The 24106-nt window shown below is 39.7% G+C and overlaps 2 protein-coding genes across 2 annotated transcripts; both read left to right on the top strand.

Annotated features, from left to right (window-relative positions):
• Window positions 1-1315: 1315 nt before the first annotated feature.
• Window positions 1316-23402, top strand: LOC132187752 (phospholipase D beta 2). The gene is made up of 10 exons (XM_059602171.2): window positions 1316-3397; window positions 3952-4068; window positions 5347-5541; window positions 6151-6399; window positions 6546-6614; window positions 6805-6952; window positions 9142-9290; window positions 10271-10447; window positions 15842-16039; window positions 22810-23402. Exons 1-10 carry the CDS (start codon window positions 1751-1753, stop codon window positions 23101-23103), a joined length of 3243 nt encoding a protein of 1080 aa, XP_059458154.2. The 5' UTR covers window positions 1316-1750; the 3' UTR covers window positions 23104-23402.
• LOC148585056 (uncharacterized) lies at window positions 17006-21778 on the top strand. Its single transcript, XM_088517225.1, has 3 exons — window positions 17006-18329; window positions 18432-18677; window positions 19578-21778. Exons 1-3 carry the CDS (start codon window positions 17006-17008, stop codon window positions 21776-21778), a joined length of 3771 nt encoding a protein of 1256 aa, XP_088373351.1.
• Window positions 23403-24106: the final 704 nt, after the last annotated feature.

The following is a 24106-nucleotide window of genomic DNA, read 5'->3' as shown; positions in this document are numbered from 1 at the left end:
CAACCCAAATAATGAGAATTTATGCACTTCGAAGACATTCCATATTCTTTTAAGCATTTAGTTGAAATGGATGTTGGGGAAAAAATTATGCACCTAGGAGACTAAGACTTTTCATCTTCTTCTAAGCATTTAATTGAAAAGGTCCTGCAAGAGAAACTTTTTTATAATTTATGAATGTTGAGACTTTTCATGAATGTGACTAAATAGACTTTTAATTAGTAATTATGGTAAAGTCTATTTAACCCCCTCAAACTATCACCCTAATGACAATTTACCCTCCAAACTATCAATTGCGATAATTTACCCCATAAACTACAAAACAATGACAATGTACCTCCAATTTTAACAAAATAACGAAATTACCCTTACTAAAATAAAAACAAAAATACTAAAATTTAATTTTTTTTTTTCAAACTTATAAGGGTATTTTTGTTTTATTGAAAATTTTATAAGGGTAATTTCATCATTTTGCTAGCATTGGGGGGTACATTGTCATTGTTTTGGTAGTTTGTGGGATAAATTGTCGTAATTAATAATTTGAAGGATAAATTGTCATTAGAATAATAATTTAAGGGAGTTAAGTAGACTTTACCCTAGTAATTACCATACTTTTACCATAATTGGGAGGCCTTATTAGAGACTATTTATTAACTTTCTACATCCTTCAGTTTTTTTTTTTTTTGATATAACCTTTATTGTACAATTACTAAGGGAACCTTTATTAGAGAGTATTTATTAACTTTTTACCAAATTTAAAAACTCTTTTTGTTTCTTTTTGGCAACAAATCTAATTGGGGGCCTAAGTGGCCTAAGGCTTGAGTTGCCCTTGCCAATTCAATCATAGGAGAAGCTCGATCACTTTCTTTATTTATTTTTTATCATAAGTAATACGTGTTACAATGTGATTGTTATTATTCCTAAAAATTAGCTTAATCAGCTGGAGATCACGCTCTATAAAGTGAAGGTCACTAGGGCATAGATGTGACATATTAACGGATTTTGCCAACCTTTCTAATTATATGAATCTTTTTTTTCTTCCTTAAGAGAAAGATTATTTAGTAACTTTTTAAACTCACAAAGTTAACAAAGTTTTTCATACCTCATCTATACGAGTAATTTTAGAAATTATTTTAAGAATGAGATGACTTTCAAAATCACAATTTAATTAAAATTTAATAATAATCAATTAAAAAATTAATAATAATTTAAAAAATTATATCATTTTTTTTGAAATAATGAAGAAACATTTCTAACATTAATCCAAGTAGTCGGTGTCATGGCAGTAAAAGCAAACAGGTATTAAATCTGGTCTGGACATGCCAGGTTGTCCTTGACGCCGTTGCACACGTTGTTTACCCGACGAAGTTTTCCCTGCAAAAAAGTCCTCTCTCTCTCTCTCTGAAATTCTTTGCTACTTCCGAGGACGATCCTTTTACCCTTCTCTGGTAAACAACATTTGTTAAAGGTATCATCAAAACCCTGTTTCTCTCTTTTGCGCTTTTTCAGTTGATTCTCTGCCGTCGTTGTGAGCAAAACCCCAGCTTCATCCGCTCCGCTCTGTATATCTTCGTTTTGATCAATAGTATAGGTTTGGATTCTAATACAATATCTCTGTTCAGTGTTCGTATTGTTGTTAGAAATAGAATAAACCCACTTGATATGTTCTGCAATAGATTTCGTTTTCCCAGTTTTCATGAACAATTGCTCATTCAAGTATAATCGTGAAGAACCCCAAATTTAGTGTTTGTTAATGGATAATTATGGCTCCTCATCTTCATACCCAAACCACAATCCCTATGCATACCCCCCACCACCACCAAATTCAGATCCATACCCTCCCCCTCCTTACCCTAATCCATACAATGCTGCGCAGTCTTACCCTTATGCATACCCACCACCACCTTCTTCACCATCCTCCCATTCAGGCCCTTTAGACTATCACCACCATCCTCCTCCCCCCCATCCATACCCATATCCGGCTGCACCAATTTCCCATATTCCTCCACAACCAACCCTTGAACACCATGGTAGCTTCCAATATGGTTCCTCCTCCCCTTACCATTATCCACTATACCCGCCTCCTGAAATTTCAGGCCTGCCCCAAGCCCCTCCCCGTGTGAATAGCTTCTCCAATCATCTCCGGCAGGATAGTTCCAGTTATATAGGAATTGGGTCACCTTTGAATGCTGATAGTATCAATGATCCCAACCCTTCTCGCCCTATTGCTTACCCGCGTTTGGATGATCACTTTAGTAATATGAAATTGTCTGATAATCACCCTGCTGCCCCTGCATCACACCCGGCACCTTCTGTGCCATCATTGACGAGTGCTCCTCCTAGTGCAAGGTATGATACGCAGGGAGAATTTTATGGCTATCCTAATGAGTCGTTTTCGAGTGGTTGGGAGGGGCCTTATTCAGGTCAGATTAATTCACCTGGACATTCTGCTTATGGAAACTCGGGCTCATTCAATGGGTCACAGCATAGTCAGAACTTGCAGATTGTGCCTCTGCAGAATAAAGGGTCATTGAAGGTGTTGCTCTTACATGGAAATTTGGATATTTGGGTTAATCGTGCACATAACCTTCCAAATATGGACATGTTCCATAAAACTTTGGGGGATGTGTTTGCCAAATTACCAGGGAACATGAGCAACAAAATTGAAGGCCACATGAATCATAAGATCACCAGTGATCCTTATGTTTCAATTACAGTATCAAATGCTGTGATTGGGAGGACTTATGTGATTAGCAATGATGAAAATCCTGTTTGGAAGCAACATTTCAATGTTCCTGTTGCGCATTATGCTGCTGAAGTGCATTTTTTGGTTAAAGATAGTGATGTAGTGGGGTCACAGCTTATAGGAGTCGTGGCAATTCCAGTGGAACACATATATTCAGGGGCAAAGGTTGAAGGAACCTTCCCAATCCTGAATAATAGCGGGAAGCCTTGTAAGCCTGGAGCTACGTTGAGTCTTTCAATTCAGTACACTCCGATTGAGAATCTGAGCATTTATTATCATGGAGTAGGGGCAGGCCCTGATTACCACGGAGTTCCTGGAACATACTTTCCTCTCAGGAAAGGAGGAACTGTAACTCTTTATCAAGATGCCCATGTTCCAGATGGGTTCCTTCCGAACCTGAAGCTTGACCGAGGGACGTATTATGTACATGGGAAGTGTTGGCATGACATTTTTGATGCGATACGCCAGGCCCGCCGTTTGATTTACATTACAGGGTGGTCAGTGTGGCACAAAGTTAGACTGGTCCGGGATACTAATTCTGGTTCAAATTGCACCCTAGGGGATCTTCTGAGGTCCAAGTCCCAGGAAGGAGTAAGAGTATTGCTTCTTATTTGGGATGACCCTACATCGAGAAGCATTTTGGGTTACAAAACGGTAAGTAACTTACCTTGAGAAACATATCATGTCATTTCAGCATATAATGTGCCTCAGTTCTGGATCATACTTATTAAAACATATGATATATTTTAAAACATCATTAAATTGTAATCTCTTTTTTGGCCTAACCTAGAGTTTGAAGTAGAAACATATCATGTCATTTCAGCATATAATGTGCCTCAGTTCTGGATCATACTTATTAAAACATATGATATATTTTAAAACATCATTAAATTGTAATCTCTTTTTTGGCCTAACCTAGAGTTTGAGTTTCAAATTTTAGAAATAAAATATGTTACATGGCAAGATATCATGCTTTTTGTGTGTGTAGATGGTCGTACTCATGTGTAGTGCTTTACATTTTCTTTAGTTTGAATTCTTAGGTGAAGCTTGATAAGTTTATTATCATAATTGGTGAGTTCTTGGGTTTCAGTTTCATTCCATGGCACCGCAAAATGTCCTATTTTACATATTACTTCCCCTTTTTTGTTTCTAATCAGAAAGCTTTTTTAGATTTATTTATTTTTTCTAATAAACCTCTTTGTATGCAGGATGGAATCATGCAAACCCATGACGAGGAAACCCGCCGTTTCTTCAAGCATTCTTCTGTACAGGTGCTACTTTGTCCCCGCAATGCTGGAAAGCGACATAGCTGGCTCAAACAAAGGGTTAGATGTAAAACCCACGTTTTTTTAACTTCATTTTTTTAGGTTCTTTTTCATAGTAGATATGACTAATGCTATACAATTTTTTTTGCATCAGTTTTAATTTTCTTTCACATCATTGTTTAGAACTCCTAGACTGTTGGAAACCAGAGGGGGAAAAATTAATGGCACATTCTACATTATGGTGGCTAAATTTGGTATCTAGCATGTTAAATAACTGTAACCCAGGTTTGATGTATGTTGAAATATGCTTCACCTTTCATATAAGAATAAGTCAATGGATCGATTGTTGGGATTAAATCATGAGATTGCGCCAAACAATTTTCTTGATTTGATATTCAAATGTAATACATTAATAATTGACTTTCTATTTTCAAATTGTTGAAATTCCCTTATAAATATTGGTTCCTGATAATGTGCTATATATTAAAGCCAATAATCAAACATGTAAGCCCTTTGGGCTTTGTGTACAGTGGATTTCAGTCTCTAAGGTCGAATCACTTAAATATTTGTGTTTTCCATTTCTTTATTCTTTAAAATATTATTTCGCATATTTCTGTGTAGTTTATTTTATATTTAAATTTTAACATGGTACTAAAGCGAGTCGATTTGACTTCACTTTAATCTCTTTTCTTAAGTTGGTGATTTCTATCATCACCTTCTCAAAGCAGGTCCATCTGACTTTGATTCAATTTCTTTTCTTTTGTCAGTGATTTATGTCATCACCTAATACACCAAATCCATCCAACTTTACTTCAATCTCTTTCTTGCCGTTGACGATTTATATCATCACCTTATACAGCAAGTGTGCACTAAAAGCATAATATGATATATGATTTATTTACTGTTGCCTCCTGGGCATGAGGTTAAACTGCTTAGCCCGTCAGGAGTGAAAGCTCCTGGGTTACTTGGTAACTGATTCTGGCGGGTGGGGTCAGTTACCCGTAGAAGTTTGATTAATTGTGAGGATTGTTGTACAGTATGCATTTGCGACGTGCAATTAATCTGAGTAAAGTTCTCTTACGTTATCAAAAAAAAAAAAGCAAGTGTGCGCTAAAAGCATAATATGATATATGATTTATTTACTGTTTAAATTGTCAGTTCTTTTGTCTGGTAAAGTAAGGCATGCATCAATTTTCAAAACATAAAATTGTATAGCCTATGGTTTGGAGCATGAGAAGAAAAAGTCTGCTATGTAAATGTTCTTATCTAAAACTTTGATTGATTTTATATGGAGTTGGTTTGCAATTTTGAATTTCTTCTTGTTTCTTGTATTATCAGGAAGTCGAAACAATATATACACACCATCAAAAAACTGTAATTGTGGATGCTGATGCTGGCAACAATAGGAGAAAAATAATAGCTTTCGTTGGAGGACTTGATTTATGCGATGGGCGATATGACACTCCACAGCATCCTATATTTAGGACACTCCAAACAGTGCATAATGATGACTATCACAACCCTACTTACACGGTAATGTCACTTCAAATTTGACAAGCTGTTGTTAATAATGCAAGGAACTTTTCTGCAAGAGCTTGAGATGCAGTGTGTTTTTAATTGTATCCATACTAAGTTATTGAGGATAGATTTTGAGCCACATTAATTTTCAGGAGTACGTGTAGACCCCATGGACACGGAAGTAAGGACCCAAAAAAATTATTGTGCCATTATTTTATCTGCCAGACAATCTCATTTAGTCATTCAAATGTGCAAAGAAACGCAACTTGAACAAATGTACATGAAATTAGGCCAATAAAATTGCAAGTTTATGCAATGAATCCTTTTAATGCCCTGAATTTAGTTTTTGGAGTCAAGAAACTGGAAAAGTTGGTGGAATGTCCATCTAAAATGGCCAAGGAACTGCTATTCTAAGATATAATTGTCTTCCAATTGTCTTACAAAAATAAAATTGCTAGTCTACGCAACAAATGTTGCAATACTTCCTGGCTTAGTTTTTGGACTCTAGCAATTGAAAATCTTGGGGAATGTTCAGCTAAATGTCGTAGGAACTGTTATTTTCATACATAATTGTCTTCTAAAGTAATTAACTCTGTTTTTTGTTGTGGGCTATTACCTTGACAGGGTAACATTGCTGGTTGTCCACGAGAGCCATGGCATGATTTGCACTCCAAAATTGATGGTCCAGCAGCATACGACGTTCTGACCAACTTCGAGGATCGCTGGTTTAAGGCTGCAAAACCCCATGGGATTAAAAAACTGAAAACTTCATATGATGATGCCTTGCTCAGGCTAGAAAGAATTCCAGACATCATTGGACTGTCCGATGCTAGTTGCACCAGCGAGAATGATCCAGAAGCTTGGCATGTTCAGGTCAGATGGTCTTAATTAATTGTTGAATTGCCCTAGGACCTTGGATTAGGTCAAAATGATGTGTTGATTTGCAATTTGTTTTGGTAATGTGTGTTAGCTTACTGATGAAAATGTCTTGTTCATTTTCTTTGGTTTTCCAAATGGAGATTTTTCGATCTATTGATTCAAATTCCGTTAAAGGCTTCCCAAAGGAACCACAAGATGCCACAGCCAAGGTGAGGTGACACTTAGTGACTAGTTTTATCCTTCTGCTGATTTCAGTTTAGTGATATAGTTTTATCTTTGTGGTTATTTCAGTTTACAATACCCCCCTTCCCTCCCTCCACCCCCCCCCCCCCCCCCCCCACACACCCACTTTTCCTGTGGCTGAAGTTAATTAATTACTTTCTTACTTTCTTGTAACAGAACCTAATGTGTGGGAAGAATGTGCTGATCGACATGAGCATACATACGGCATATGTTAAGGCTATTCGTTCTGCGCAGCATTTCATTTATATAGAGAACCAGTATTTCATTGGATCTTCATACAATTGGAATTCGAATAAAGACGTAGGTAAGGAAATTTTAATTTTAACACGAGGAGATCATGATAGCCATGATATTTAGAGGATCATTTATCTTATAAAAAGTTAGAACTTGTTGTGCAGATTAAATCTGACAGTGTCATAATTTCTGCAGTGAACATGAATAGATAGGAACTTTGAAATTGTATGAGTTAAAGCGAATATTATCATATGAACATTGGGTCTATAGCTAGCATCTAAAAGTTCCATGTCCATATGAGATTGAATTAAAAAGCAACCTACCATGTCTGTTGTTTTGTCAAGTTTTCAATACGTGTATGTTTAATAGATACCTTATAAGGGATCTTAATCAGTTGAAAAAAATGTAACGGCGTATCAGGTTATTAGCTGGACCAGACCTTGACCCAAATTACCACCAGAATAGGACAACTTCTGTTCAGCACATTTAGAAGAAATGTTGATAATAAAAGCATTACATGGGAATTAAGGAAAGATGAAGCTTAAAGAACAGTGATAAAGTCGAAAGGAGAATTTTACTTCAATATAAGTCTTGATAGTCTCGAAATATAATGAATCTTTTATATATATATATAAATAATCAAGATATCATTAAAAGCATATAAGATGCTCCTAGGTACACAGGAAGTATATAAGAGAAGCCACCTAACTAGTAGGAGACAAAAGAAAAATAAATTCACGAAAACTAATCACCAAATGAGAAACAAAAGCGGTTGTCCAAAGATACAAGGTGCTGAAAAATAAAGATTTAATCTCTTCCAAAGTCCTCTCACAATTCTTAAAACTTCTGTCATTAATTTCCCTTCAATTCAAAGGCACTACAAAAGGCAGGAAGGTACCATCTTTTACACAGCTGCCCACCAACAAGCATACAACTCGACTACTTGTCTAGGTATAATCCAAGACACCCCAAACCAATTGAAGAACACATTCCACATAGCACAAGAAACCCTACAATGAAGAAGAAGATATCCATGGACTCCCCATTCCTTTTACACATACAACATCTATCAACCACAACGACATGCCACTTTCAGAGATTGTCCATGGTAAAGATCTTTCCTAGGGCCGCCAACCAAGCAAAAAAGGCCACCCTTGACTAAGCCTTAGTCCGCGAAACACTCTTCAAGGGAAGCAAAAACTATCATTACAACTGATGACAATGTAAAAAGATTTAACACCAAACAACCCTCTTTTGGAAGTTGCCCATCACAACTTGCCCTCGCCTTCCTGTCTCTCTCTCCCTAAATACAACACCTGAAAAAACGAGGCAGACATCCACTTCCCACTCACGAGACGCTCTAGCAAAGCTTGCGTTCCACTGAATCGCACATCAAGGAATTTTATGTGATCCGCAACAAAAGCATCATTTGTGCACGCAATACCAAATAAACATAAAAATGCTTCCTTAAGGGTCATATCCCCACCCCTCATAATATTCTTCCACAAACAAGCTCCCTAGAGCATCCCCCTTCCCATTAAATTCCATATTTAGCGTTCATCACCACTCTTCACCAAGCTTCTCTCTCGAGACCATAGTGCCAAAGCCATTTACTAAGGGAGCATGATTGCACATCAGCAAGTTTCTAATCGCCGAACCCTCTCTAAGAGATCAACATACAAACCTTGGGACATCTCACCAAGTAATATTTGAACTCCTCACCTAGCCCACCTTATAAGAAATCGCATTGATGCTTCTCTATACAGTTTGCAACACCCATAGGGAGAGAAAAGAGATGCATGAAGTACGTAGGTAAATTGGAATGGATGCTCTTAATAAGGTTAAGCCTACCACCCTTAAACACATACAACATTTTCCAATTCGCCAACTGATGTTTTATCTTCTCAATAACATTGTCCCATATATACTTGGCCTTTTGGGAAGCCCCCATAAGCCCCTGACGGAAGACCAAGATACTTCAAGGGCAAAGACACAAGCTCACAGCCCAGAGGTGGGACGAACTGGGTCTGGAACAATTTGGTATTTTATATAATTAGAATTTGATTAGGTGTTATATATACCATTTTGACAAAATACTCGGAATCTGCCGCACCACTTTAAACAACTGCATATTTGTGTTAGTCTTTTTCAGAAACATTTACAGGATGAGAATGTGGTAATAAGCACATGTTCTATATAGTTTTATTGTCTTGTTCTGTTTGCTGAATGCAGAATTTTGCTCACACTATCTTTCTGCAGGTGCTAATAATTTGATTCCAATGGAAATTGCCCTTAAAATTGCCGATAAAATTAGAGCAAATGAGAGATTTGCTGTGTATATTGTTATTCCAATGTGGCCAGAAGGTGTTCCTACTGGTGCTGCTACTCAAAGGATTCTATTTTGGCAGGTAGGCTTCAATTAGTAACTTGGGAAGGAATTGAGACTATGTTCAGTCAGGAAAGGCTTTTCCATGCTATTATACTTCAGTATTCAGCATGACATATACTCCTACATTTTTTTCCCTCTCTCTCTCGCTATCACATCTTTTATCAGAATGCCTTGCAGTGAAGAGCTTTTCCAGAAGGTTCTCCATATGCAGCAATTCTATAAAAACTAATTTGAATGACTTTTAGCATGAAAAGAACTTCTTGTTCATACCCAGCAATATGAAGCTTTTGTATTTTGGTATGGAGAAGCTTATAATTTGATCATTTAAGATATTACTAAGGACTTATGCTTATAGTGGAATTATATGAAACAATATGAGCACACAAAGAGAAACTTAGGTTTCTGTAAATGTCATTCAGGAGGTTCTCCTTTCGTTTTACCATAATACGTCTTCAAACTGACATTTTCTCTTGTGGGTTGTGCCCACATATGTCTTCCCGTGTATGTGGGTTGCACCCCTTTGCGCTTTTTATATCATTATTACTTATCAAAAAAAAAAAAAACTGACATTTTCTCCTGCATGTCCTCAGCTTTGTCGGCTGTTTTTTTTTCTTTTTAACACAAAATGTGGCTCTGGTGCTTCTAACGCATGCTCAAATCTACACCCAACTATAACCTGATTTATTATAATTGATTCCATTTTCTTTATCTTTTCTTGGACAAAAAGTTCTAAAAAGTAGAATTTCCATTCTGGAGCATCAAATTTCTTTATTACATTGAATACTATACTCAGTCTTAATATAGTGGGACAAAAGCCTGGTCTCAATTGGAATTGGTTTGTTTCATATTTAGCATTCCAGTAGACAAGGTTTAATATCAATATGGAGAAATCTCTTCAGTCAAAAAGTTGAATTTGAAGTCATTTTTGCTTGTCTGTAAATTTTGTTATAGCTGAGTAGTGTATTTTGATGATCTTGGTGTTATTATTGATTATTGCAGAATAAGACAATGCAAATGATGTATGAGACTATCTACAAGGCTTTGGTGGAGGTTGGGCTTGAGGGAGCTTACTCACCACAAGATTATCTAAACTTCTTTTGTCTTGGCAACCGTGAGGCCATAGATGGACCTGACAGCATAGTTCCCGGAAGTCCTACTGCTGCTAACACTCCTCAGGTGACTCTCATCACTTCTATTATCCATTGGTTTTGGTACTAGTTGTTGTTATGCACAGGAGACATTCCTAATACAGAAGTAGATAACTTTCAGATTCTGTAGTGTGGACAGAATAGAATAAGGGAATAGAATATGGGGCTGTGTCAATCATCACACAGCCACACTCCCCTCGTACTGCATATATATATAAACCAACATAGAGTACAAAGACCAAAATACCCATACAATATATTTTTCTAACACTCCCCCTCAAGCTGGAGCATATATATCATATAAGTCCAGCTTGAAACAAATAAACTCTAACTGCTTCCTACACAAGGGTTTTGTAAACATATCAGCTAACTGATCTCCAAACTTCACGAACGGTGTAGATATATCGCCATTGAGTATCTTATCTCGAACAAAGTGACAGTCAACCTCAATATGCTTGGTTCTTTCATGAAAGACAGAGTTAGATGCAATATGTATTGCAGCTTGATTATCACAAAATAATGGGATAGGAGTGGGAGCGGCAAATCCGATCTCTTGGAGAAAGAGTTGTAACCATGTCAATTCACTAGTAGTGTTAGACATTGCCCTGTGTTCTGCCTTGGCACTGGACCGTGCCACCACCGTCTGTTTCTTGATTTTCCAAGTTACTAGATTACCACCCAAGAAAGTACAATATCCTGTAGTAGATCGCCTATCTGAGGGAGAACCAGGCCAATCTGCATCAGTAAACCCTTCTACCCGAAGGTGTCCATTCGGTCTATACAATATCCCAAGGCCAGGAGCTCTTTTCAAATATCGAATAATACAAGTAACAGCTTCCCAATGTGAAACCCTAGGAGCCTCCAAAAACTGACTGACAACACCAACTGCATATGAGATGTCTGGTCTAGTAATGGTCAGGTAATTCAACTTTCCAACTAAGCGACGATACCTATCGGGATCTTCAAACAATTCCCCTTCATCTTTTACTAATTTCTTATTAGGATCCATTGGAGTGTCAACAGGATGAGCACCCAGAAGACCCATCTCTTCTAACAAATCAAGTACATATTTTCTTTGGGATAAATTGATACCTGTTTGGGATCTAGCAACTTCAATCCCCAAAAAATATCTTAGTTTTCCCAAATCTTTTGTCTCAAACTTCTGTTGTAAAAACAATTCCAACCGAGCAATGCCTCCTGAATCATTACTTGTAATCACGATGTCATCCACATATACCACAAGGAGAATATGACCAGCACTTGTATGCAAGTGAAATACTGAATGATCTGTCTGACATTGCTGAAGACCAAACTCCATAACTGCCGCTGAGAACTTCCCAAACCATGCCCGTGGAGATTGCTTGAGACCGTACAAAGCCTTTTTCAATTTACAGACACAACCCTGATACTCCCCCTGAGCAACAAACCCAGGTGGTTGCTCCATATAAACTTCCTCGTGCAGATCCCCATGTAAAAAGGCATTTTTGACATCCAATTGAAATAAGGGCCAAGCCAAATTAGAAGCCAAAGAAATAAGAATACGGACGGAGGAGATTTTGGCAACTGGAGAAAATGTCTCATCATAATCAATACCATATGTCTGTGTATAACCCTTAGCAACCAAACGAGCTTTCAACCGTTCAACTGAACCATCAGGATTAAACTTAACCGTGTAAACCCATTTGCAACCAACAAGCTTCTTAGCAGGTGGTAATCGAACAAGCTCCCACGTACCATTTTGATGCAAGGCCTTCATTTCCAATTCCATAGCTTGCCTCCAACCAGAGTCAAATAAAGCATCATGCATTGTCTTTGGGGTGGAAACAGTAGAAAGATGGGAAATAAAGCAAGAATAGGAAGGAGACAAAGAACAAGTAGATACAAATTGACTGATAAGATGTGCAGTAGTGCAAGAATGTGTACCTTTCCTTAGGGCAATGGGCAAGGAATCAGATGCAGGTGACAGCGGATCCGAAGACGGGATGGATGATGGTGGAGGTGCAGGAGCTGATAGACGTGGCCTACGTGTATAAACCTAGAGAGGAGAAGAAGAGCATGGAGGCAACACGACAGACTTAGAAAGATATGGAACAGGCAGCGGAACAGACGTGACATTGGGCTCAAGGGTAGACGCTTCGAAAGACGCATCAACAAGAAAATAGGCAAGAGACTCAACAAATGTGACATCAACGCTAGTAAAGTAGCGACGAAGAACAGAACTATAACAACGATATCTCTTTTGAGTTGTGGAATAACCAAGGAAGACACATTTAGTAGAGCGAGGATCAAGTTTATCATAGCCAGGACCCAAGTTATGAACATAGCAAACACACCCAAAAATCTTTAGTGGTAAGGCAAACGGAGGTGAAGAAGAGTACAAGAGTGAATGAGGAGAAACACCGTCTAAGACCGAGGAGGGCATCCGATTAATGAGATAACAAGCAGTGAGGACTGCCTCACTCCAAAAATGTTTGGGGACATGCATATAAAACAAGAGACAACGTGCAACATCCAATAAATGACGATTCTTACGTTCAGCCACACCATTTTGTTGTGGAGTATGAGCACATGAGGTTTGATGGATAATGCCTTTATCAGAGAAATAAGTGGCAAAAGAACTAGATGTGTATTCTTTGGCATTATCAGAACGCAAGATACGAATTTTTTGAGAAAATTGAGTCTTAATCATATTATGAAACATTTGGAAGACAGAAAATAACTCGGAACGATTTTTCATTAAAAATAACCAAGTCATACAGGAAAAATCATCCACAAATGTTACAAAATAATGAAATTTATTGGACTCGATCTTCATAGGACCCCATACATCAGAATGAACTAACTCAAAAGGATGAGAAACTCAACTAACAACTCTTGACGGAAAAGAAACACGATGGTGTTTGCCAAGCTGACACGTTTCGCACGACACAGACAACTTATGACGGAGACTTGGGACTTGATGCTTCAACGCAGGAAGGGAAGGATGACCAAGGCGACAATGCCACTGAAGAGCTGAACTTGACGACTGCAAAGCACGAGAGGGAAATGAAGGTGAGAGATCCAGATAATATAGGCCACCAACTTCATGCCCACTACCAATCATCCTCCGCATCTTGAGATCCAGAAAAATGCACAAAGAGGGATAAAAACTAACAGAACAGTTAAGAGCTTTGGTAATTTTACTAATAGATAATAAATTAAACGGAAAACCGGGAACATGTAGAACGGACAACAACTCGATATCTGGACTCAGATGTGTATGGCCAGAGCCGGCTACAGTAGAAAGGGAACCATTAGCTAGAGTGACACTGTGGGGTGCAGTAGCAGGATGATAATCAGAGAGAGAAGTAGACGAACCAGTTATATGTTCATTGGCACCGGAATCAATAATCCATGGGTTGCGAGTGGAGGATAAGAGACAGTGAGATGCAGTACCTGACTGAGCAAGAGTAGCAGTGGAAGTGGAGGTGGCCCGCTTATGAGCCAAAAACTGAGCATAGTCATCTTTCGGAATGGAGATGAGATCATAATCCAGAGTAGAACTTGAACTAGCAGGTGGTCCAGAAATAGCTGGAGAATCCTCGAAAGAAACAGCCTGATTGGCAAAACCGGGTGGTTTGCCATGTAAATCCCAACAAGAATTCACTGAATGATTAGGACGGCCACAGTGAGTACATTTGCGATGCTCACGACTACCAGGTCAACCACCGCCTCGAGAGTCATGGCCACCACGACCACCTCGACCACCACGATACCCACCAAAACTGCCACGGGTAGCAACAAAAGCAATGCGCTCACCAGTACGCTCAAAACTCATCTGAGAGCCATGGTCAGTGAGAGTAGCACGCTGAATCCGAGAAAAGACTTCTGGAAGTGAGGGAAGTTCAGAACCACCCAAAATCTGCGCACTAACCGACTCAAACTCGGGTTTCAAACCAAGAAGGAACCGAACCACATCCACATCTTGACGTTGCTTTTCCATTTTCTTCAGGTCTGTAGAGAGTGGTTGGTACAAGTTTCTCTCCTCACAAATGGCCACAACATGGTTGTAATACTCATCCACAGTTTGAGTACCTTGTTCAAGCCCAAAATATTGTTTACACACTTCATAAATCCGAGTGATATTCCCAGTTCCAGAGTACATGTGACTGAGATGATCCCAAATGTCCTTGGCAGTGGGTAAGTAGATGCATGAGGATCCAAGGTGAGACTCAATACTGTTCAACATAAGAGAGATAATTTGATTATCTTCTTGCTTCCAAAGGCTAGGAGTATAGTCCTTGGGTATACCCGAGGTTAAGTGAGTAAACAAGCGCTTGCCTTTGAGAAAAACTTCAACAGACCTTGCCCAATAACTATAATTCTTCCCATTGAGCTTCACACAAGTCATAGGAGTATTAACTAAGGTAGTCTCAGGTTTAGCAGCCATAATATCAATCAACAAAGGAGCAAAGACTCCACCACAATAACACAACAAATAAGTAAGAGAACAACCACTCAAAACTAATTGAAAGACCCCAATGCAACACTACAACAATGCTGGAAAATGGCAAAAACCAGCTCAACCAATGCCAATCAGTAAAATAGGGAGAAAGAGAGAGGAACCAGTGTAAATACGGCAAAAAAAAACTTCACCGGAGCTTCGCCGGAGACGGCCCACACTTACCGGAAGCAGCAGACCTCTCCGAAAATACCAAAACTGAACCCACATAATGAATTGATGACAAAAAGTAACCTTTTTTTTGTTTTTTTGTTTTTCAACTTCAAGAAATTTTTTTTTTTTTTTTTCCGATGACCACCATGTACGCCGGCCACCTTGTGCATCACCAACCAGCACAGACCACGTCGAGACCCACACTCATACTTCCTGACAGAACGCACACCCCAACACAGACGACGAAAAGCTTGACGGCGGCGATGACGACGACATCACACCCTTAAGGACGATGATATCTACGTCACCTGCCCCTGTTTATGGGCATGAAGCCCAACCAGAATCCTGTATTCCTGGATTCAACTGTTTTTTTTTTTTTGTTGAGAAAAGAGAAGAAAAAAAAATGGCAAATATGGAGCAGGTACGAGAGAATTGTTACTGCTCTGATACCATGTGGACAGAATAGAATAAGGGAATAGAATATGGGGCTGTGTCAATCATCACACAGCCACACTCCCCTCATACTGCATATATATATAAACCAACATAGAGTACAAAGACCAAAATACCCATACAATATATTTTTCTAACATGTAGGATGTTTCATTTCATATACATATAGGCATTCCTTTAACTTTTGACAGGAGTAGGAGATCCAGATACTCCTTTGAACTTACAAAGATTCCCAATTATAGTTCCTCTGGTTCCTTCAGATGTGCTCTTCATGTAGAAAAAGTACTTATATGTGTTGTTTCTTGGTGTTCCCAGGCACTTGGTCGAAAAACCCGACGATTTATGATTTATGTTCATTCAAAGGGCATGATAGTAGATGACGAATATGTAATATTGGGTTCTGCAAACATCAACCAGCGCTCCATGGAGGGCACTAGGGACACTGAGATTGCAATGGGAGCTTATCAACCTCATAATACCTGGGCAAGAAAACTTTCTAATCCGCGTGGACAGGTAACCATTGTTACTTACGTAGCTATTTGGTAATAAAAGGATTAGTTCCATTTTTTTCGCTTTCCTTTGCATTTTATATGCAGAAACTCACCAGTGGTAATTTATTCACAAAAAAAGGGACCATTATTATTAAAAAGAATAAAAACAGTTGAGATGTAAAAATGTTTATTATATGTTTGTTTTCTTAAACATTGATACTATCCCAATGCTCACCTCTCCTTCCAAAAAACAATTTCTTGGGAATGCAAAACATATCTTTCCTCGTTACAGTGAAATCCTCAGGAAGATTCATGTCCCAAGGTTTTTCAGAGCATAAAGGATATGGTTTTTGTCTGAAACTTTAGGTGTAGACCATTATTTTTTATTTTATTTTTTTTGCTGTTGAATGCTGTTTGGTTGAAGTACAAAGATATCAGAGACATGCTCATTCAGTAGCTTGTGACTTGCATTTGGTATCTGTAGGAAGAATTATTTCTTTCATATTTAGTTGTTTATATAGTACCTGGCTTTTATGAATAACTGCTAATGCTTGCTTTTTATGTGCAACATTCTTTACTAAAAAATACATTACCAATCGATCCGTGGGACCAAACATTGAATTCATCAAATTGCATGTCTGCAATGTATCTCAATTTTTTATAAGTAATCACATATTCATTAAAAAGCGCAAAGGCGCAACCTAAGTACACAAGGAGTATATAAGAGAGAAGCCTAGCTAGTGGTGGAAAAGAGATATGAGAAAACAAGAAAGTTCGAAATACTAAAAGAAAGAGAATCTTAAAGAATAATGCCTTTCATACCACTAAGGTCCTTTGGTAGCGTGAAGGGAAGGGAAGGGATGGGGTACCATGCTGGGCAGACCTACGCTGAGATAGGCATTGAGCTCCTCAACGTGAAGGAGACGTTGAGAAGTCTGAAGAGAGAATGTGACGTGGGAATGTATAGATTGACAGGGCGATCAATCAGATGAAGTCTAGTGGGCTTGGGCCGGGAAAGGAGGTAGCTGTAGGTCAGGGGAAGGCTGTATGGAAAGAGAAGGAGAAAAATGGGCCGGGAGGAAAACCAAAGAAGACCAACAGCAGGCTGAAGTTGAAGAAGAAGGTGATGTTTAAGCCAAGAGGTGTCGTGGGCTCTGGTGTGGGCTGCAGTTTTAGCCCATCTCAAGCTACTCTTCATTCTCAAGTTGGGCTGGTGATGTCGGAGGCCTCTGGGAAAGTCGCGACTGGTTTGCGAATTCTCACACCTTCACCGGCATGCTCGTTGCTTGCCGGCAGAGAGCTAACAGGGGAAGGGGGGTTTGGGTCAGCGGCGGAAAGGACTCCCGGGTTGTCTGTCGGCACTTCCGAAGAGAAGTCAGCTCTAAAAAATCTCGCATGCCCGGCGGAGGAGTCTCAGCCCACTGGTAACGGACTAACTCTTCTGACCTATAGGAGGAGGAAGGCCGGGATACAGAGAAGGGACGAAACATGGATGGGTTCGCTAGAAGCCTCGACGTCGACATCTGGGCAGTTAAAAGGGCTACTGGGACCAACGCCGGAAAAGTCTCAAAGAGTGCCGGAGACGTTGCTATCATCGGAGGAGCAACAGATGGCGACGGAGAGGGCTATGGAGACCGGCGAGGCTGGGGAGGGGTCGTTTCTGGCCACACGTCAGCTTCTGAGGGGGAGTCCCTCTCGCCGGAAGGTTGGTCTGGCCGTGGGGGAGTGGGCACAGCAAACTTGTCGGGGGGAGGTGAGGAATTTGGGTCCGTTGGTTCAATTTGGGCAGGGAAGGAGGGACCCAACACCGGAATTGAAGTTTTTTGGGTCTGATTTAGGCTTCGATGGGGATACAGTTGCTGAAACAGCAGATTTGGAGGATTTAGGGTCAGACACGATATCATCCAGCTGGGTAGTTGAAACTGCCTCAAATTTTGCCCAAAAGTTAGAGTTTCTGATGAGGGGAAAAAGGAGGACTTGGAAGCTCTATTCAATGCTATTGAAGCTTCTAGAAGGCAGTACAATTTGGATTTGGGAGGTGTTTCTGCAGGTGTTCCTGCACTCAAAGGACTCGAAGAAATTGAGGAAAGTGAGAGGGTTACTTTGGTGGATCATGAAGCTTAATATTGTAGTATGGAATGTGAGAGGGTTGAATGCCCTAAAAAAAAGGTTGCGCATTAGGGGTCTTTTGAAAGAATGGAAGGTTGATGTAGTGTGTTTGATTGAGACGAAGATGGAAACTATCTCCAAAGAGGTGATACATAGTCTTTGGGGAGGTCAACATGTGGGGTGGAAGGTTAAAGGCTCAAATGGTTTGTCGGGGGGGATGTTAATGATGTGGGATAGGAGGGTAGTGGAGTGTAAGGAGGAGTGTGTGGGACATTTTTCTTTGGCTTGCTCTTTTCAAAATGTAGAGGATAAATGGGTGTGGGCGTTTGGGGGAGTGTATGGACCGAATGAGAAAATGGAGAGAAGGGCACTTTGGGAAGAGTTGGCTGGTTTGATTGGGATGTGGGAGGTTCCTTGGTGTTTGGGTGGGGATTTCAACATTGTACGCTTTCCTAGTGAGCGATCCAATGATTCTTATTACTCCTCGGGCATGATGGATTTTTCGGACTTCATTTCTGAGAATAATCTGGTGGATATTCCGATGAGGGGGGGTCAATTTACTTGGTCTAATAATCAAGAAAATGAGAGTTGGTCGAGGATTGACCGGTTCTTGTTTTCTTCGGATTGGGAAGATCACTACCCCGCAGTTTCTCAAAGAAGACTTCAACGTCTGCTCTCGGATCATTTCCCTTTATTACTGGATTGTGGGACTCCTTGTGGAGGTAAGAAGGGTTTTAAATTCGAAAATATGTGGCTTAAGGCAGAGGGTTTTGTTGATAAGGTTGCGTCTTGGTGGGGGTCATATTCGTTTGAGGGTTTACCTAGTTTTGTGCTTGCTAGTAAATTAAAATCCCTTAAAGTGGACTTGAAAAAGTGGAATGAGGAGGTCTTTGGGGATATTGGGAGGAAAAAAAAGGAGTTATTGGGAGATATCCAGGAGTTGGATGAGTTGGCAGAATCAAGAGGATTAGATCAAGAGGAGAAAATCCGGAAGACGGACAAGTTGAAAGATTTGGAGAATACTTTGTTGTGTGAAGAAATTCATTGGCGTCAGAAATCGAGAGCTTTGTGGCTCAAGGAGGGGGATCGAAATACTCGCTTTTTCCACAAGATGGCTAACTCTCACCGAAGGTACAACCGGGTGGAAGTGCTTCGTATCAATGGCATCTTATCTGGTGATCCAGTGGAGATAAAAGATCACATAGTGCAGTATTATCAAAGTCTTTATTCGGAGCAAATTTCTTGGCGCCCTAGAATGGATAACCAGCCATTTTTGTCCATCGAGGAGGAGGACACTAGGTGGTTAGAAAGAGACTTTGAGGAAAAGGAGGTTTGGGAGGTGGTAAAAGGTATGGATGGTGATAAGGCTCCGGGTCCTGATGGCTTTTCCATGGCTTTTTTTCAAGCTTGCTGGAGTATTATTAAGCAAGATGTCATGTCGGTTTTTGCAGAGTTCCATCGCAGACGTCAATTGGTGAAGAGTTTGAATGCAACCTTTATTTCCTTGATTCCAAAGAAGGCGGATGCGGTGGAGATGAAGGACTTTCGGCCTATTAGTCTGGTGGGAGGGGTGTATAAAATTGTGTCTAAGGTTCTTGCCAGTAGGATGAAAACTGTTTTGGGTAAGGTCATTTCCTATTCTCAAAATGCTTTTATTGGGGGCCGGCAAATCCTAGATTCCGTTCTTATTGCAAATGAATGTGTGGATAGTCGCATGAAATCAGGGGTGCCAGGTGTTCTTTGTAAATTGGATTTGGAAAAGGCCTATGACCATGTAAATTGGGACTTTGTTTTGTATTTGCTGCATAGATGTGGTTTTGGGGAAAGGTGGAGGGCTTGGATAGAATGGTGTATTAAGACGGTAAGATTCTCTATTCTTGTGAATGGTTCTCCGGAAGGGTTCTTTAACAGTTCAAGGGGAATTAGGCAAGGGGATCCTCTCTCACCGTTATTGTTTGTGCTTGTTATGGAGGCTTTGAGTAAGATGGTGAATGCGACGGTTGACAAAGGCCTTTTGACTGGCTTTTCGGTGGGAAATAGGGTCTTGTCGGAGTTGATGATTTCTCACTCCTTATTTGCGGATGATACTTTGATTTTTTGTGAAGATTCCATCGAGCAAATCCGGTATGTTCGTCTCATTCTCTTATGTTTTGAAGCTGTTTCGGGTTTGAGAGTGAATCTTGGAAAGTCGAAGATTGTGGCTATTGGTGAGGTGGAGAATATTGGGGGCTTAGCTAACATTCTTGGATGTAGTGTTGCCGATTTGCCTATGAAGTATTTGGGCCTCCCTCTTGGGGCGTCTTATAAGGATACGGTTATGTGGAATGAAGTGATCGAAAAGATGGAGCGTCAGATGGCAGGTTGGAAGAGAATGTACCTCTCTAAAGGAGGTCGCTTAACCCTCATTAAGAGCACTTTGGCTAACCTCCCGACTTACTTTTTATCTCTATTTCCGATTCCTGCTAGTGTAGCTAAAAGGATTGAGAAAGTCCAGAGAGATTTCTTGTGGGGAGGAATGGGGGATGAGCCCAAGTTGCATTTAGTAAGTTGGGACCAAGTTTGTACCCCTATTCGTTATGGTGGTCTTGGCATTCGGAAGATGCATCAGTTTAACCAAGCTCTCTTGGGGAAATGGCTTTGGAGATATGCAAATGAGAACGAGGCGCTTTGGTGTGAGTTGATCAAAGCTAAGTATGAAGACCAAGAAGGTGGGTGGTGCACGAAGGAGGCTTCGGGCTCTCATGGCGTGGGGCTTTGGAAGCATATTCGGAAAGGGTGGAATTTCTTTGCCAAAAGTACTCGGTTTGAGGTGGGGGAGGGTTCGAAAGTCCGTTTTTGGCATGATATTTGGTGTGGGGACAATTCTTTGAAGCAAGCTTTTCCATCCTTATTCAGTATCGCCAGACACAAAGAAGCTTGGGTGAAGGATAATTTTATTGGAAGGAATGGGGTTGTTGAGTGGAATGTCATTTTCATACGATCGGTGCAAGATTGGGAGATGGATTTGGTTTCTCCTTTTTTTGATCGGTTGTACTCTTGCAAGGTTTCCCTAGGCAGCGTAGATCGTATTTGCTGGGCTCCGTCCAAGAAGGGCAAGTTTGAGGTTAAATCGTTCTATAAGGCCTTGGCCATTTCTAATCAAGAGGAGTTTCCTTGGAAGAGCATATGGCGTACTAAGGCGCCTCAGCGGGTGGCTTTTTTTGGGTGGACAGCAGCCTTAGGCAAAATTTTGACTCATGATATGCTACGTAGGAGGAACATAGTGGTTGTGGAGTGGTATTGTGTGTGCAAGAAAACCGGAGAGTCAGCCGATCATCTTCTTCTCCACTGTGAGCTTGCAAGTGCTCTTTGGCACACGATTTTTCAGCGGTTCGGGTTGCACTGGGTCATGCCTTGCCGGGTGAGGGCCTTTTTTGCTAGTTGGTGGTCGGGAGGTCGCTCTCGAAGCGCGGTTGTTTGGAAGACGATCCCTCTGTGTCTTATGTGGTGTATTTGGAATGAAAGAAATGCTAGATGTTTTGAAAATTCCACTAGGACCATAGAAGAATTGATTCATTTTTTCTTTTGTACTCTTTACTCTTGGACGGCCGCGTGGCTAGCTCCTTTAGTGATTAGTTTCTCTGATTTTCTTTTTCATTTCTCTCCCTCCTAGGCGCTCTCTGTTTATACTTCCCGTGTATATGGGTTGCGCCCCTTTGCGCTCTTTTATATCATCATTACTTATCAAAAAAATACCACTAAGGTCCTTTCATGGTCCTCAAACCTACAATGGTTTATTTCCCTCCAGAGACATCATATAAGGCAATCATCAAGTAAAATAACAGAATCATTCTTTTTAATGTGGTATTCTAAGCCCAAAATGTTAGATTTTGTTTTGGCTAGTCATTTGCAGTTGCATGGGCTGGGAATTCTCTGGAAACAAACCAGGAATGCTTTAAAATTTTAGAATTTCTTGGAAATATAAGTTTCTTTTTTTAACTAAAAATATAAATAATAACGTACGTTCTAACAGAAAGTTTAGTAGTTCAGTTTACTGCTTTAAGTCACTTTATCACATGGTCACTTAGATATAGAGGGAGGCAAGAGGGCTTATATCAATCAAGCTTCAAAACAGTGTGATCTGATTCTCTAAGCTAGTGTGATCAAGCTTAGCTAGTCAATCAAGCTTCAATCTCTAAACAGTGTGATCTGATTCTCTAGGTAGGTAAGACAACCTTCACCCGTACTCATTGAAAAGTTCAGTTGTGACATTGAGGTTTCAATCAAAACACACCAAACCCGTTAAACCACAATGATCAAGTGAATAAATATGCCCTAAAGTAAATGTATTCATTTTTTGTTAGAAATGTTAATGGGACAGTTTGATGTTCCATGGAATGAAAATTTTCAATTTATTCTCCAAAACGGCACACAAATACTCTAGATTGGAATGATCACAAAACGGCATATACAAAACAAAGTGCTGTCATTGCCAAGAAAGGTGATATTTGCCTCAATAGTAATGAAGTCAGTAACATCATTCTAGATACACCAAAAACATATCTATGTGTAGGACTCTTAACATAACTGGTTCACTTGCTACATTAAATGCTACTATTTTATCTCTGTCACTAATTGTTAAATACCCTAACTAGGCATACATAACCGACTCGCCGTTTCATGTTGTGAATGTGTACTTCACAGATTCATGGATATAGGATGTCATTATGGGCAGAGCATACTGGAGGTATTGAGGACTGCTTCACTAAACCAGAGTCTATCGACTGTGTGAGAAGGGTTAGATCGCTGGGTGAGGCGAACTGGAAACAATTTGCTGCTGACGATGTCACGGAGTTGAGGGGCCACCTATTAAAATACCCAGTTGAAGTTGATCGAAAGGGCAAGGTGAGGCCCCTTCCTGGATGTGAAACTTTCCCAGATGTGGGAGGAAGTATAGTGGGGTCATTTATTGCCATTCAGGAGAACCTAACGATCTGAGCAGATTGCATCCAGCTTCTACTTGGTACCAAATGAAATTAAAGAGTAAAAGAAAGTACAGTTGTGGCATGTATTTGTTGTGTGTCTGAAACACATAATGCTGTATAGTTCTTTTTCTTTTCCTTCTTGTTCTTTTAGTATAGTGTTTTACAATTTTTTTCATTGTAATTACATCACAGGACAACATACCCGAAAGAAGAATCAGTCAGATCTTTTTGTGTGTTCAAAGCACCTTTAGGTATTTGATGTATACTTTATATACAACCATACAATAAGAAGTTTGTGTTAGAAGATTACAATTTAGTTTGGGGCTTCACTGCTTCGAGTAAGATGAAGGTTCAGAATATTAAGTAAGATGAGGAAATTCTTATCTGACAGGCCATCCTGGAAGAAAAGTATTGGTTTTATTTCTGGCACACTTTTTTCTTCATGCACCAAGAGAGATCTTACTAGTCCATAAATGCTTATGCAAACTGCCACAAAATAATAATAATAACAATATAAATAAATAAAATAAAATAAAAATAATTATCTTTTTCTCGCATCAATTATAATGTATTATCACTTTGCTCTCATGAACTGACAACTCTACTGTGTTAGATTTCATCAAACTACCATTTTGTGCCAAAACTTTCATTCTATTAGTAAAAGGTGTTAACTCAGACGGTCAAAGTAACAATTCGTTGTAATTTATGGGGGCAAAATGACAATGTGTGGTAGTTTATGGGGGCAAAGTGACTGGTTGATTATCTGAGTTAACGCCTTTGACTGACGGAACGGAGGTTTTGAGCATAAAATGGTAGTTTGATGGTGTTTGGCAGTAGAGTTGTCAGTTTATGAAGATAAAGTGACAATGCGTTGTAATTGATTAGTTGATTGAAAAAAAGGTAATAGCATAAAAAAAAAAACCTGCTTGAAGAGTCCAAAAATACCCTTTCAACATTGTACAAATATGTAGAGCGAGGGGGGGTGGGTGCCCGGGGGGGTCCCCAATTTTCTACCT

Source organism: Corylus avellana, chromosome 6 (assembly GCF_965113065.1).
Source record: "Corylus avellana chromosome 6, dhCorAvel1.hap1.2, whole genome shotgun sequence".
Classification (NCBI taxonomy): domain Eukaryota; kingdom Viridiplantae; phylum Streptophyta; class Magnoliopsida; order Fagales; family Betulaceae; genus Corylus; species Corylus avellana.
Note: the sequence above shows the minus strand (reverse complement) of the source record. Positions and strands in the feature narration are given on the sequence as shown.